The 15,524-nt window shown below is 42.0% G+C and overlaps 1 protein-coding gene across 4 annotated transcripts in view; it reads right to left on the bottom strand.

The window, feature by feature from the left end:
- OPTN (optineurin) overlaps positions 1-11,893 on the bottom strand; it is a 29,763-nt gene extending 17,870 nt beyond the window's left edge. For 2 of the 4 annotated variants that reach the window (XM_057498202.1, XM_057498203.1), the window contains exons 1-6: positions 11,675-11,893; positions 10,558-10,656; positions 9,308-9,484; positions 8,340-8,542; positions 3,991-4,173; positions 1,890-2,050 (exon numbers count right to left, since the gene is read on the bottom strand). In XM_057498202.1, the coding sequence (XP_057354185.1) occupies positions 1,890-2,050; positions 3,991-4,173; positions 8,340-8,542; positions 9,308-9,484; positions 10,558-10,588 (755 nt within the window). In that variant the 5' untranslated portion in view covers positions 10,589-10,656; positions 11,675-11,893. The remainder of the gene's footprint in view (positions 1-1,889; positions 2,051-3,990; positions 4,174-8,339; positions 8,543-9,307; positions 9,485-10,557; positions 10,657-11,674) is intronic. The other 2 variants (XM_036908093.2, XM_057498204.1) reach the window with 2 other exon arrangements.
- Positions 11,894-15,524: the final 3,631 nt, after the last annotated feature.

Below are 15,524 nucleotides of genomic sequence, written 5' to 3'. Positions count from 1 at the left end.
CCCTAAGAATGTAGGATCCCAGTTTCAAAAAGACATATGCACCCCTATGTTTATCGTAGCACTATTTACAATAGCCAAGAAATGGAAGCAAACTAAGTGTCCATCAGTAGATAAATGGAAGAGAAGATGTGGTACATATACACAATGGAATATTATTCAGCCATAAGAAGAAAACAAATCCTACCATTTGCAACAACCTGGATGGAGCTAGAGGGTATTATGCTCAGTGAAATAAGCCAGGCGGAGAAAGACAAGTACGAAATGATTTTACTCATCTGTAGAGCATAAGAACAAAGCAAAAACTGAAGGAACAAAACAGCAGTAGACTCACAGAACCCAAGAATGGACTAACAGTTACCAAAGGGAGAGGGACCGGGGAGGGTAGGTGGGAAGGGAGGGATAAGGGGAGTAAGGGGTATTACGATTAGCACACATAATGTAGGGAGGAGCACGGGGAGGCAGTATAGCACAGAGAAGACAAGTAGTGACTGTATAGCATCTTACTACCTTGATGGACAGTGACTGTAATGGGGTATGTGGTGGGGATTTGATAATGGGGGGAATCTAGTAACCACAATGCTGCTCATGTGATTTTATATTAATGATACCAAAATAAAAAAGAAATAGTAAGAAATACTAAGAGCACATTTGACTTTATATAAGTTATAAATGGAAGAACTGTTGACTTTTGAGTTTAATTGTTTAAAATAAAGATTTTATAGCAATTAATAAGTCTTCCTAAAGCCAAAACCATTTTTGGATGACTTGTTGGGTCTGTAAACTAGAAATGGGTAAATACATCTGACAGGCATTTGATCCACACACATATCAGCACATTCTTCAAGATTGTGCTTCTTGTTTAAAACTCTCTGAAATTAGATTCTTGCTGACATTGATGGATTTCATGTTATTTTTTCATTAAAGCAATGCATAATTGAAAAAAAAATGGCTGTGGCTTAGAAGAGGAAGTGGTGTTTGCATGTGGATATAAATGAGGAGGAAGTGGCTTGGAAATTTCAAACAGGGCTTTCTTCCTTCCTACCACTTCCAGGAAAGTCTTCTGATATTAAAAAAAAGCCATGTAGGGGAATGTTAAGGAATTTCTAACTATTAAAGGCAATAACTTTCATTTGTGCCAACTGCCCTGTCTGATGAAAGAATATTGTCTAATCCTTATTTTCTCCTTTATACAAGGGCTTAGGAACATAACTGACAAAAAAAAGCATTTCCATGTTTTGTAAGTACATCAATCAAGTTATAGAAAGAAGATATTAAGAGCCTAGGAGGGAAGCAATCCATAGAGAAATTGCCTCTTGTAAGTAGACTAACAGAGTGGTAGCCCATTCATAGAGGATGGGCTAACAGCCTGTTCTGGGTGCCATCCACAAGAGTCTCAGGGGCCTCCTTCTACCATGTCCTCCTCATGTCCCCCCACCACTAAAGATGTTTGCTTCCTCACATTTACTTGAGACAGGTCAACTTGAGACTCAACAGGTCAGATATTTGGGAACTTTCAGGAAACACCATAGTGACTCAGAGCAGTAACAGTCATTGTCACAGAGGATTACCCAGTGTTGGTCACTTTGGCTTGTGCTTGGGAATGAACAAGGAAGAGAAAATGGAAAATCCTACTCATCAGACTGGGCCTCCTGGCCCAGGACAGACTGCACTGGTGAACAAATAAGGAAACATGGGTCTTTTGAGAACAGCTTTGTTTCACTTCTCATCTGATGGAGATGAAACACCTCTAAGGGTGGCCCGGGTCAGTTAGCCTAAAGGCACCAAACACTGTTTCTGTCCCCTGCCAGTCTGGTAAAGAGCATTCAAACCAAACATTCTTGAAAGACCCTAGTATAAATCAGTGAGAAGTGATTTTTTCAGCTCATTACGTTAGCTTCCCACTGTCAAGCTGAAAGTGACAGGACTGTCCAGTGTGTCTGTCCAAAAGACAGCCTTGGCTTTTCCTCACGTACAACATGTCCAGGGAATCAGTTCTTATAGGCCCAGAGCTTGTCTTGACTTCTTTCAGTGCCACACCTGCTTCTCCTTCCTGTAAAAGCAGAAATGCAAGGGATTAAACATAATATGTCTGCAAGACAAATTCTTTATCAGAAGAGAAAAAGGTAAAAGATAAGAATTTTGATGACATGCAACCCAAGGAATGCACCAAACACTCAAACGTAGATGTTTAAATTCAGCCACTCAAACAGAATGGAAATTTACCCTTCCCTCACCTGTGCACCCCATCAAGATAAATACAAATACAGAAACACTGAGGTGCAGGTGCGAAGGTCAGCCTCTCTCGTTCAGCCTGTGAGCAGTCAGCCTGGCCCCATACACATGAAGGCTTCTCTCTTGCCCTCTTTCACTGGCAGTTCCCTTCTTTCCCAAGCTAAGGTCACAGAGAGCTAGTAACAACTCCATGTATCTTCCCTGTTACAGCCCTTTAAAATGCAAAATACTAGATCCTGCTGAAGCAACACTGAAAAAGAAACTGTTTCTATAGGCCAGGCTCCCATTAGAAATTCATATGCATCTTGGGCCACTTAGGAAACAAGAAGACTAAGACCACTGAAATTATTTGTAAGACATTTATATTCCAATGAGTGAGAATCTTTCAAAAATGCACAAAGATGGTTCTAGATAATTTTGACTGTGTACATTTTTCCTAAATCTTGGACAGTATTTTCCAGTTCACAAAAGCAAGACAAGAAAAGCATGTTTACAATGAACTATATCGCTCACCAGTGAGGGAGTACATTATGCTAACCATGCAACCTGAATGAAGAAGCCTCATTTGGAAACTTCGAATAGGCTCTTTGGGCTTCCTGAATGTTATCAGTTATTTGCAGAAGGTTAAAGCTCTTTGATAGAAATCGTGTTTCATCATCTTTGGTCATCTGCAGAAAGTGTGCTTTTCATTTGGTATTTTAATTTTCTTGATTTTGGCCATTATTTATGCATCCAGAAACTTATTAGGGGGTGTGGATGGCAAAGTTATTACAAGTCATTTTCTGAGTCATATAGTAAATGAATTAGAAAGCAAAGTAGCCACACACTAATATTTCAGACATATCCCATAATTTAGCTTTTTGCCAGCTCTCCCCAACTTATCTACAAGGTAAATTTTTCTCTTTCTGAGACACAATTTATCTCTTTTCCTGTATCAGATGTGCACTCTGACAAAGCTAAACAGTGTGTATACAGAGAATTTTATCCTCGTGTGTTTTTCTCCCTCACTATTCAATCTTTTTTAATAACAGTGAAAGAGACACCATTCCGTGGTTCATCTAGCTGCGCTGCTTCCCATTCACCCAGATATGGCAGCTGTTACAGATGCTTCCTGTGGGCTTAGGAATGGATCAGCACATGCCACCACACTTAGTTCACCTCGTTTTGAGCTGCTCATAAGTTCGAGTTAACACCAGCTTCAAATTCCGTTCTCAGGCCCCCGAGAAGCTATTAGAAGGTGGGCAAAGCCAAGATAGTCCTTCAACCCACACCCAGAGCAGCTCTGCTCTTTCTTTTCTCCACTTTTTGTTTTTAAGAAACCAAGTTTCCTCATAAGACCTTGTTTGAAAAGAGGGTTCTATCCTTAAAAAGTGTTTTAAAGCCACTATTTACTGCATTTGATCACAATTAGGCTCACTTAAAGGAAATGTTGAGCACAGCTTTGAGATCTGGTCTGAAAAGTTTACGCTTTTTTTTTTTTGGCTCAGTCACAGAATGTCTGATTTGCCAGACATATTGGGGAGAAAAAGGACTATCTCTTTTGTCATAAGAGGTAATTGATATTTTTCCATTTCAGCTATGAGAAATCTTACAAGCATTATGTTATTTTAAAAACAAGAGCAAATATATCTTGGCTATGCTGAAATTTCCCAGTATTTGGCTTTGGCATATTGAAAGGAAGTGGTGGTACTTGTATCAGCTGTCTAGGGTGAGGTTTTTGTAACTTGCTTAAGCCCAAACTAAAACCAGAACACTTACAGCCATCCTAATTTCAACAAAGGAGTCTTCAGAGGGGCCGTCTGAGTTCAGCTTGAGCTGTAATTCGGACACAATGCCCAGCAGATCTGCCTTTTCAGCTTGAAGGCGTGCCACCTGGGTTTTCAGCTGCTCTATTTCCTGGTCCGTTTCTGCCTTGGGGACCTTCGAGTCCCCAATGGGGTCCTGGAAATGATGAGGAGCAAAGCGAGTTAATGAATCAAATTACACCTGGCCATTAAACTCAGGTGCCTCACACCCATTAGCAAGGTGCCTGTGCTTTACAGTGGAAAATTCTAGCTTCTCCTTGGCAACTTATGTTGATATTTAAAATGGAGATTTTTACCTTACTTTATTGTATTTAAATAACAGAAAATGAAAATAACCCCATGACAAGAAAGAAAGGCTTCTCTAACAGAGAATACAGTCAATAATTTTGTTACATTTTTCTACATTTATAGATAGTAACTACACTAGAGAAGGTGAGGATTTGATAGTGTGGGTAGCTCTTGAGCCACTGTAATGTACAATGGAAATGAACATAAGATTGTATATTAACAATACTTTAATAAAAAAATCTTTAAAAAAGGCTATACTATGAATTATTGCATGTCTAAATGTATATGACATTTATATGTCTATTATTTGCAAATAGGACCCTATGCTTACAATGACTCCTAAAAGAAACCTGAATTATTCTAATTAAAACACACAGAAGTAATATTGCTAAATGTAATTATTTTGTCTGCCAAAAAACCCTTATTTCTTTATCTACAAAAAAAATTATTATAATAAATTAAATATCTTTTCAACTGTTCAAAAAAGAAAGAAAGAAGGGCTTCCCCAGCATGCTGGAATAACCTGATATGAAAATAACCAACCAGACTTTGGTGATGGTTGGCTTGTAAACTGTAGTCCAAAATTCCAGAAGATAAGGACAAAAACTGCCACAACTCCACCTCTTGCCTTTTTCTCCCTCCCCACAAATGTATACCCAGCCCCTCTCTCCTACTTGTCATGTCTACTTAGAAGCCAAAGCACCAAGGCCTTTGCTTGGTACATTAATGGCAAAACACGTGAAAGGTCCAAGATTCTCCCAGGTATAGGTCAGTTGCTATAATACTATGTTGGTATTTTAAGGGTCTTAAACTAAGTCTGGTGAGAAATAAGAAAACTAAAAATTCAGAGGCTGGTACCAAAGGAAAAAAAATAAAATTTGGACTATACAAACACTTATAAACAGTAATATTTCCGTAATGTCAAGTATGTGTTGTGTTCATCCTGTTGCAATTAAGGAATGATCCTGTTTAGATGTGGTGTTTGGGGAGTAGGAAGACTAGATTCAAATCTATACTCTCTGGTAATCACTGTAAGTGTCCCACCTTGAGCAGACTCACTTGATATCTTGGTCTCAGTTTTCTCGGATTAGAAAGGAAGACACGATACCACATGGTTTCTGTGATCTCTTTGGTCTTATGTTATACTTAAAAACAAGTACAGTTTTTATACTGTACTTGTGACTTCTAGGTCTCTCTGATTTTCTCAGGAAAACTTTATTGTTCTTATGGGCATGGCATCACCAGAAATATATACACTTGAGATTATCAGAGAACTGCAACACATTAGAAAATTCACACACACACACACACACACACTTACCCTCTGAGACAAATTTCCTAAGGAATGGTAAACAGGCCCAAAGGCTTGCAGTAGAACCAAAAAAGAATCAGAAAGGATGTGTATGGACCAAACCCAGCTAGTCCATGAAGTATTAAAAACTGAAGGGATAGGTATTAATTTGCAATCTGGAAGGGCCCCTCACACCAGTAAGATCATGCCCTTCACTGGGAGCACTTCCTTGCTAGGAAACAACCATAGGCCTTAGAGAGAAGAACATATTGTGAAACTGGAGTCAGGTCTATCAGGAAAAGTTAAAGCCTGTGCAGTCTCTCTTAGTAATGACTCACACCAAAGAAACATAACTTTAAAGGAATGAAAATATCAAAGGAAGGGTGGTGCTTAGCCTGGACCCAGGAGCAAGCAGGTACGGGAAAATGAAGCCCCCTTCAGAATCTCCACACTTCCGTGCTGGTAGTCTCTGAGGACACTTAATAGAATGGATTTTAAAAAAACCACCTTGGCATAAATGTAGGAGATACAGTTTTAAACAAGAGTCTGAGGACCATGGATATAAGGCGATGGCTCTAGGATCTCAGACTGCCAGTTTCATTTTCTGTTCCACAATTGTGAGGATCCCTTAACTGTCCTTGGGAATTTGGCCATAAAATACCTTTTTTAAGATAACACTTTAATCTTCTCTTCATTTTCCTACTGAGACTCTTTCCATTGCCTTCCTGGACTAAAACTACCATGGCTATTTTCTCTCTACCTCAACTCCATTATTTGCTACCATCTTTTGTCAATTCTGAGAACTTACCATTGACCTTTGAGCATACAACAACTTCAATTTTTGTGTACTTATGCGATGTTGCTATCTTGGAAATCTGCCCAAGTTAACATGCCATTTTATAATGCCGGAAGAAAAGTCTATCTAACGACCTTTGCCTAGCCATCTGTATAATTAAAGTTAAAAAGTACCTGAGATAATTAAAATATATAATTCTGTAAAATTGGATAGAACCATTAATGCCTCAGCCTCACCCTGAGGATGGGAAGGCAGATCTCCAAAAGAAGTTCCCGATACCCTTCCTTCATGGGAGATGGACCACATAAGAGACCCTGATGGCTTGGGGTGGGGAGGATTCCCTGTACAAACAGCAGCAAAGGTAGACTAGCATTAGTGAGAAAAGTCAGAAGCCTTGAGATCTTTACTAAGTCAGGAAGATGAGGGCCTAAATTTTAAGAATCACTTCAAATGGTCAATAAAACAAAAATTAAAGAAGAGGAGGGAAGCAGTGGGTGGGCCTGGCAGGTACAGTTTCTGTGGGAGAAAGCTCATGACCAAGGGTTTTAAAGAACTGTGACTTTGTCCCAAGGACTCATTTATGAGTCCTGTTCGTAGCTTGCTTCAACTGATGTCTGCACTGAAAGAAGCTGTCCAGTGCTCCAGCTTCTAACCTCAACATCTTCCAATACTGGGGCCTTTTAGGAAAACATAAAGGCAGACTATCTCAAACAGACAAACTGCTTCTGGAAGCTTCTTTGTTGGTTTCAGTGTATGTTATAGGCCCCAGCAGGTAAATGCCAACTGTCAGCTCACATCCCAAAAGCCAAGGGAAGAAAGCAAGGTAAGATATTTTCTTCCAGAGAATAGAAAATTATTCATATATCCCAGATGATGATTTCTTCAGAGTATTCTACCTCAAAAATATTTAGGTAATGAGATACTGCCCCCAATGAAGTGACTTAGTATTCTTTGAACTATAAGACAAGTTGAAGCATCAGGCATGATAAATCTTATCAATAATGAGACATTTCCCATACATACGTAGAATTATTAAAGCAGAATGTTCTCAATGTTCCATGAGGAGTTGATGAGTAAGAACACTGATATAACCTATAACATTTTCCTAAAAAACTTTTCATTCTTCAGATTAAACATATCCCCTTCTCATTATTTTCTTCCCATTTTATTTCTTTGTTTGCATTCTTTACCCAAGAAATCAGAGATCAACAAAGTTCAAGGTACCTCAACAAAAATCACTGACATCTTGGATTACCTCCTTCAAAGGGTTGCTAAATTCCAGGGTTGGAAGAAAATGAACAGCAGCTGTCCACCTAAGTGGATGATATCCAGTGAGCCTTGGGATATGGGCAGACCTGTCAAATGTGTTCTGAACTGTACTGACATTCACTCTCAGGTATGAGCACATTTCCCAGCTTCTCTGGGTCAATGAAAATGTGGTAACCCAATACCCTCCTATTACAGCATTTGTCAAACCATTTTTCAAAAGTGAAAGTAAAACGTAAAGTAAGGAATCTCTATTTTAGAATGAGAGAGAGGACAAGGTTAATAAATAATACTTCTGAGAAATAGATTTTTTAATGTAATTTTATATCAAAGATATAAATTTAAAACTGAACACTTGGATGGTTCTAGGCAGAGGTCTTTCAGCACCATCCGTAATGAATACAAAATAGTGATTTATAACCACAACATTCTTTTGCCTATAAGCAATATGTCAAAGCTTTACAAATTTCTTTCCACCAACAGAGATTATACATGACTCTTGAAATTACAACCAATCTTCTCAGCAAGAACCCTTCTTTCAAGACAATGCAAAACACTTGTCTAGTCTGAACCATGAAAGGTTTTGGTCTAGAAGTCTAGACAAACAAGATTCCATGGTAAGTATTAATAAAACAAAATCACAACTGATCAGTCTGCTCACCTCAAATGACCTTCCCATTTTTCCTTTCAGTTTTCCAAGTTCTTCCTTCAATTTTTCATTTTCATGACTCAAAGTCATTAGACGCTCTTTGGCTTCTTTGCTCTGTATCTCAAAAAAAAGGCGTTCTTCCTTTTGTTTCTCTGTCCAGGCTGAAAGCTCCTCAAATCGCTCCTTCATAGCTTGATTATTTAGCTTTATGGCCTCTGTGAGGGATTCAGAGTGAGGGTGTCACAGACCGACTCAATCTGATTAATCAAATCCCCTTTAGAATCCTTCACCTCAGCGAACCTCGGGACCGTTTCGGCTGGGGACAGGATGAAACCTCCACGGAGTGATCACCCTCCCTCCCGTTCGCTGCTCTACATGTCACCGCCCCTCGCGATTTACGGCGACCGAGACCAAGTGACAGGTAGGTCCATTTTTTTTTTTCTTTCAGGTCAGTCAGTCACTCAGTCTCAGGCAGTTTGTCCCTCGAGTGGGTCTCACTCCGGTCAGCAGGAAAAAGACTAGAGCGAATAAGTGGCTTTTACTTCTAGGCTAGACTAGCGGGTCTAATGTCATTTCTAGTCCTCAAAAGTCACCAGAAAATAAAATTGATTTGGGTCTTCCACTGTAGCACAGATTCAAACACTGGTCCTGCCAAAAGCCATGGTTTGAGACACCAGAATGGTTTCTCTTATATTGAGGACTCTGTAATAATAGCATCCTTTTTTCCTTTTTCCTTTTAAATGGACTAAATGTCATTATGCCATTTCCTTGAGATAAAGTACTTTTTATTGTTACCTGTATCCATACATAAATAATGGAAACAATTTTAGCCTTATCAATTGTTAAATTCTGTTCTCTTTCTCCCCTCAGGGAAACAGAGAAGACAGTTTGCCCACAAGCCTATAGCAAAGGGATTCCACTCATGAAGGCCCCAGGTGAATGGAGAAACATGTCCGGCGGGTGGACAAGGTGCTGCTCACCTTTCAGCTGATGGTTCTCAGTTAGGAGTTCTTTCATCTGCTGCAGCAGCTCCTCTGGAGTGAACGTGTCCAGGTTTGGGTGAGTCAGATTTGGGGGTCCATTTCCTGTGGTTTCATTGGGGCTGTCCCCCTTCTCAGTCAGGCAGCTAAGTGGTTGGTGGGACATGGCAGCAGTATCTATGGGAAAGTCACAAGCTGAAATTGTAGCTGTCCCCTTCTACAAGGGGTCCCATGAGTCCCACAGTTCCATTAGCAATTACTAGTAAGTACTCCAAAAGTTGCCTACTTTCTCTCCAATTATATTTTGAATATTTTTCCTTTTAAACAAAAAAGATATATCCTAGCTTCAGTGTGCCTGTGTGTGTCTGTGTATAAAGGGGTACAGTGAAGAGCTGGGAAATGGAGGAGCAAGAAGGACATGATATAATGCTTGGGAATCCTAACACAACCAATTCAAGAGGGTTCCTATATATTTATACACATATACAGAATTGTAGATATGGGCAAAGGATCATTAAATTCTTCCACACAAATCTTTGGGTGAATTGTAGGGCATGTGAATTTTATCTCAATAAAGCTGTTAAAAACCTCCATATTTTATTTCCTGTATTTTTGGAGAAGAGAAGAAGAACATATTCTGAATGCTTACTATGTGCTGAATCACGACACCAGACATGTTTTCTACCCTCACTGAAATTCAGCTAGATAGTTATTTTATAGGTGATGGAGGTGAGTTCACAGTTTTATAGCTCATCCAAGGTCATGTTATAAGAGGCACAACCCCATATCAAGGATGATTCCAAAACTCAGCCCTGTATTACAGTAAAGGTACTACTGAATACTTAGGCTTTTGATAAGCAATAATTTTGCAAAGCACAATAAAAACATGAAAATCTTGCTTAGTTATTTCATATTCTGAGACGATTTTAAGCATATCACTTCATTTTGTAGCAGAGTTTTAATGGGGACATAAATATGATAGACGAGTATATCCTAGCCCCACTTCTGTATGGCTATCACCTGGGCAAACAGAAATCTCTTCTAATGACTGGCTACATGCTATAGGCAAACATTTTCTTTCTCATACTTCATTAAGATGATCCTAAGTCTTTCCAGGAGGAATTGCAGAGTCACTGAATCAGTCACTGGGAGATGAAGAAAGAGAAGCACCCTCTCTTTCATGCTGTGTCCTAACATCCATGAGAGCTTGCTCAGTGCACACGGAGTAAAATGCAACCAAACACACGGACCTGCTTGGGCCTGAAGGGCCTTGTCGGTCATCAGTGACAGTGCTGTTGACACGAGAGTGGGCCCAGACGCTACAGCCTGCGTGACATCTCCCTGGAAAGCTAGCAAAAGGAAAAAGCACTCTTGTGAAATTCCTTAAGGAGGGCAGCAATTTGACAAAGTGTAAACACTAACAAAGCATCAGATTCAATTGTGAGCCTTCTGAAGGCATCTATATGTCACATATCCTAATTCATTTAGGAAAGAGGTCTAATGCTGAAGGGTGCTCTCTTAGCACTAGGTGACTACAACAGACTGCTTTAGTCTTCCCCAAGAAAATAATTTGGATTTTTCTGCATAAATAATTTGTATAAAAATAATTTGAGTAAAGCCAGTTTCTGACTTTCCTTACAATTCATCTTTGCACAGTATGAGATGCTGGCACTAACATTTCATATAAGTGGGTTTTACTAAATAACACTGTTTCTGTTAGCCATGTTTACTGCCTCCAGCTTACACATTTCCAACAGCAAAAACAACACCTTTGGGGTTCTCAGCTTCATTAAATGCTCATATGCTCTCTCCCTGTATGTGTATGTACACACACACACACACACACACACACACACACACACACACACACACACACACACACACACACACACACAAAGACACCAGGCTTTGTGAGGATTTCTTTCAGCTGTTCAGCACCTCCCACCGCCTGAGGTCCCTTGTTCCTCAGTGTGCGGGGGACACATCCTCCACCTAGAGTGGTTTTTGTCTTCCAAAGGTGTACCCTTAACCCCTTCCCTTATAATGAGGAACTGGCTGTCTATAATCATTGCCAACCTGCGGGAGGATGTCACCCTTAAACCACCTTCGTGACCTACACAGGACGTCACCTGCGGCCAGCCAAGCTGGTACAAGGGGGGAAGGGCGCTTTGGGACGGCCGCCATGCCGCCTTTTGCCACCCGGTGAGGCTCCTCAGGGGCTTGGAAGCCCTCCCAGAGGAGGGGACGCCCCACCCCTTGCCATCCCCAAAGGCTCTCGGTCCCGGAGGGGGCTGCGGAAACGGCTTCCAGGGCAGAAAAGGAGCCACGCCCTCTCTGAGCCCCTGTCCGCCTCTTGCCCCGGCTCACCCGGCGCCCGCGCTCGGCCTCTCTCGGGGTCACTGCTTCTTCGGCATCGTGCCCACTAGGCCAGGGCTCCAGACTCGGACGCAGACGATGACCAGGGACGGTTCTGGACAACCGGGTCTGAGGGAGACTCGGGCTGACACGCGGCGTGACGACCCGGCCCAGCACCACTCAGCTGACCGCTGCACCGCCTCCCCGGCTCCGCCAGGGACTTTCCCGGGCCCCGCCCCACGGGCCCCGCCCCCAGCGCAGAGGCACGCCCCGCCCTCCCCGCCCCCTCCGCCCCGTCGAGGGCCCCGCCCTCCACAGTGGCTCGCCTAGCCGTCCCCGCCCCTCCACAGGCCCCGCCCCTCTCCTGCGTGCCTCCTCAGTGTCCTCCTCTCGGTCAAGACCCGGACTCACGGCAATGCGCGTGACGTTGACTTGTCAGTGTGACTGCCGTGTGGGATGGTGATAATTAAATAAACTGTCAATCATGTGTGTGTGTGGAACCGGTCTTCCCCTGGGTGTCCCTATAGAAGGCCAGAGCCACAGGGGGCCGCTGCGTCCACAGAAAGAGGGCAGCCCCAGGCATCGTTAGAGGCCATGATCGCTGTTAGCGGCCTTACATCTAGCTGTAGGTAACCGAGCATGTCTGACATCCACCGACTTGGTACTTAAAATACACCTTTAGGTGTGCAAAGCCTGCAGGATGCTTTTTGGGCTCTTGTTCCCAGGGAACAGGCTGACTTTTGATACCTGGATGCTTCAGGTGCCCTAGACAGGTGGGATTACTGGATTGTCCTGGACTGTGTCTAGGAGGCCTAAATATTCATCTGCATTGTACCAAGGAGAGAAGATGCCTCCCAGTTACTTATAGTCTTTATTTAGACCACTTGGTGTGATTATTTACTTACTTTATTGAAGGTACATTAGTTTGTATGAGAGCTACTTCAGGCCCTCTTAGGGAGTTATATAAATTACATGCACTGTCTTACCTTTCCAAAATCCAAAAAATCCTGAATTCTGAAACAGCTTGTTCCAAAGACTTTAAATAAGGGATCTAGATCTACAGCACCTACTTACTGCCTAAATGTCACTGTGAGGATTAAGGGTTAATACACGACACTCAGAACAATACCTGGTACGCTATTGTTATTTCTGGTGTTAGAGCCAGTTCTGTCTTAGACTGAGTAGTCCAAGGTGGTGCTCCTCTCACACTTCTGCGAGTAGATGGAATCTAACGTTTTGTGGTAGGTGAATGTAAAGCATTATGGTGGGTTATTTCGCGAGATATTCATTCGTTTCATGCTTTCTGTGTTCTCCCCTCTCCCACCCTCCTCCCCCTGCTGCTCTGTTTGGAGAAGGCAGCTATAACCCCTTTGTGTTTCCTACCTCAAGGGAATTTGCAGGTCTCTTGGAAGACCAACCTCTCATCTCGTCTTTTGAGAAAGCCCAATCTTAGGAAATACATTATCTACCCCAAGTGTCTTGGAGGGAGAAGGGAGAGGGCCCAGGTTGGGTAGGGGTACTTTCACAGCAGATGGAAGGAAGAATGATTGCACTAGAGGGGGCGGGAGGCGGCGGCTGGTGGTCTCAGGAGCCTCAGAGACTTGCCGCAGCCCCTGCAGCACCAGGACACAGGGCACACTCTTGGAGGGACGGAGCCATGTGAGGCATATATTGGACCCTGGGAACCTGGTTCCACAGCCTCAGCAGATTCTGAAATCCAGGCTTGCCTTTGTAAATAACACAGCAAACTGCCCTCTCCTTGTAAGAATCCTATGGGAATATGATGGTATCAGCATCAATGGGCAGGTCAAGGTAACAGGCTGAAGAATAAATGACCCTAAATCCTGTGGACACTAAAATCCCTCCTGGATTTTTCTATGACCCCAGGGAAGGAGGGCTTCCACTCAAAGCTTCAGTGATGCCTGAGGGTGGATTTCTCTCCTCCTACAGGCAGGGGCAGAGAGAAAGTAATATGTAACATTTTATGCACATCTGAGTTAGAAGTCTGTCAACCTTAAAAATAAGATAGTTACTTGACTAACAAAATGAGTTTATTTGGGGATAGCAGAGGAATTGCAATTCAGGACAATCAAACTATGGAAAACCATAGACAGGTGCAATAAAACAAAGGGAAGGTCAGCTTTTACTAGGTTTTAGGAGGTAACTGGGAGGGTTGTTTTGAAAAAAAGTTCATTGGAGAAAACAAGAGTTAGAAGTTGCAGTAGTTTCTCCTTGGCTGCAGGCAGTGGTTAACGTGTGGCTCCTGGGGCAGGGAGGGATCTTCCTTCTTTTTCTTAAAAGCAGGAAATAAAATTTCTGTGTGAAAGTATCCTCCATTCTCAAGGTAAAAATTATATTCCTTCTTCCTGCTGCTTATGTCTGCAGCAGGGTGGCCCATGCATGTGAGCGCACCCGGCAGTGCTTCCCGACTCCATTTCAAATGTGGTTTCTTTACTAAGTTTCACAAGATAAATATTCATACTTGGGACTCCAGATTCAAATGAGTACTTCCACTATAGATCTATCTATAATATGGTTCCATATATATGCCCATGTCTGGCACAGGGAAACATAGAAAGGTGACCTGTGGTTGCCTGGTGCTGGGAGGGGCTTGGCCAACAAGCTCAAGGGAATTTTGGGGGGTGATGAAAATATTCTAAAACTGAATTGTTGTGATCATTGCACAACTCTATCAACTTAAAATGACTGAATCACAATGAGTGAATTTTGTGGTAAATTATATCTCATTAGAGCCACAAAAACACCATCAGAAAAAAATATTGGAGCCTAACTTAAGTAACTATGGTGTCTGGCCAAGGTGTGCCTGCCCCTTCTGTTAGGCCAGCACAGTAGTGGCTGTGTCCTTAACGCTGTAGCTGAGCTGGGACTGGGCTAGTTTGAGCTTTAGATTCAGTTCACCATGGGCTCCAAATATTCTGAGGATGGGCTCCTCAAAAAGCTTGACAGAATTACCATATATGACACAGCAATTCAGCGTCTAGGAACATACGCTGAAGAACTAAAACCTGGGACTCAAATAAACATCTGTATGTCTCTGATAATGTCTCTCTCCTCTTACTGATAGCTGGCAATGCAGCATCTGCCTGTTCCAGGACTGTGAGGTGTGTAGCGGGTGCTTGCATCAGAGCAAGACTCTATATTAAATAATACAGAGAAAAATATAATAAAGGAGTGGTTGGGAATAAAGGAAAATTTAAGCTTTAACCTTCTACCAATTTGCAGCAGCCTTAGTCACGTTTCGTGAGTCTCAGGAACAACAGCTCTGCTTTATGAAAAGCTAGAGCACAATGTGTGTGGTCTGCCCTTCCTTCTTCTCTTTTGTCCCATGTCTGTAAATCTTGATACAGTAAATTCATTGGGAAAGTTCCTGGTGTTTATCTTTTAGATGACTGTCAGTTCTCTGTGAATACTAAGTATGCATATTGAGACAGGGACCATGGGTTTAGGGAGAGTAGAGTGAGGGCCTCCGGAAAAAAGGCAAAGCAAGATAATTACAGTCAGAACAATGTAACAATGTGCAAAGAAGTCCCTACTGAAACTGATGTTAAGCATTATGCCAAGTCAGAGTCACACTAATTCTCCAGGGTAGAAATACCAAACTGAGAATATAGTCATTCTTCACTGAAATCACTTAAAGCTCAAAAGGCCAGGAGCAATTTAGCCTAGAGTGTTTGAATGTTCCCTAGATAAAGAAAAGTATCCCAGGATAGCCCATGCCTTCTTGTGTCAATTAGATATGACACTGTAAAATTTACCTTAGCTTGCTGAAAGGCCCAGCCTAGTTTTAACTTTACCTATATGCTATTTTTCCTTCTCTAACCCTAATCAAGTAATCTGTAAT

The sequence above is a fragment of the Manis pentadactyla genome, chromosome 3 (assembly GCF_030020395.1).
Source record: "Manis pentadactyla isolate mManPen7 chromosome 3, mManPen7.hap1, whole genome shotgun sequence".
Classification (NCBI taxonomy): domain Eukaryota; kingdom Metazoa; phylum Chordata; class Mammalia; order Pholidota; family Manidae; genus Manis; species Manis pentadactyla.
This window is presented reverse-complemented; position numbering and strand designations above follow the sequence as displayed.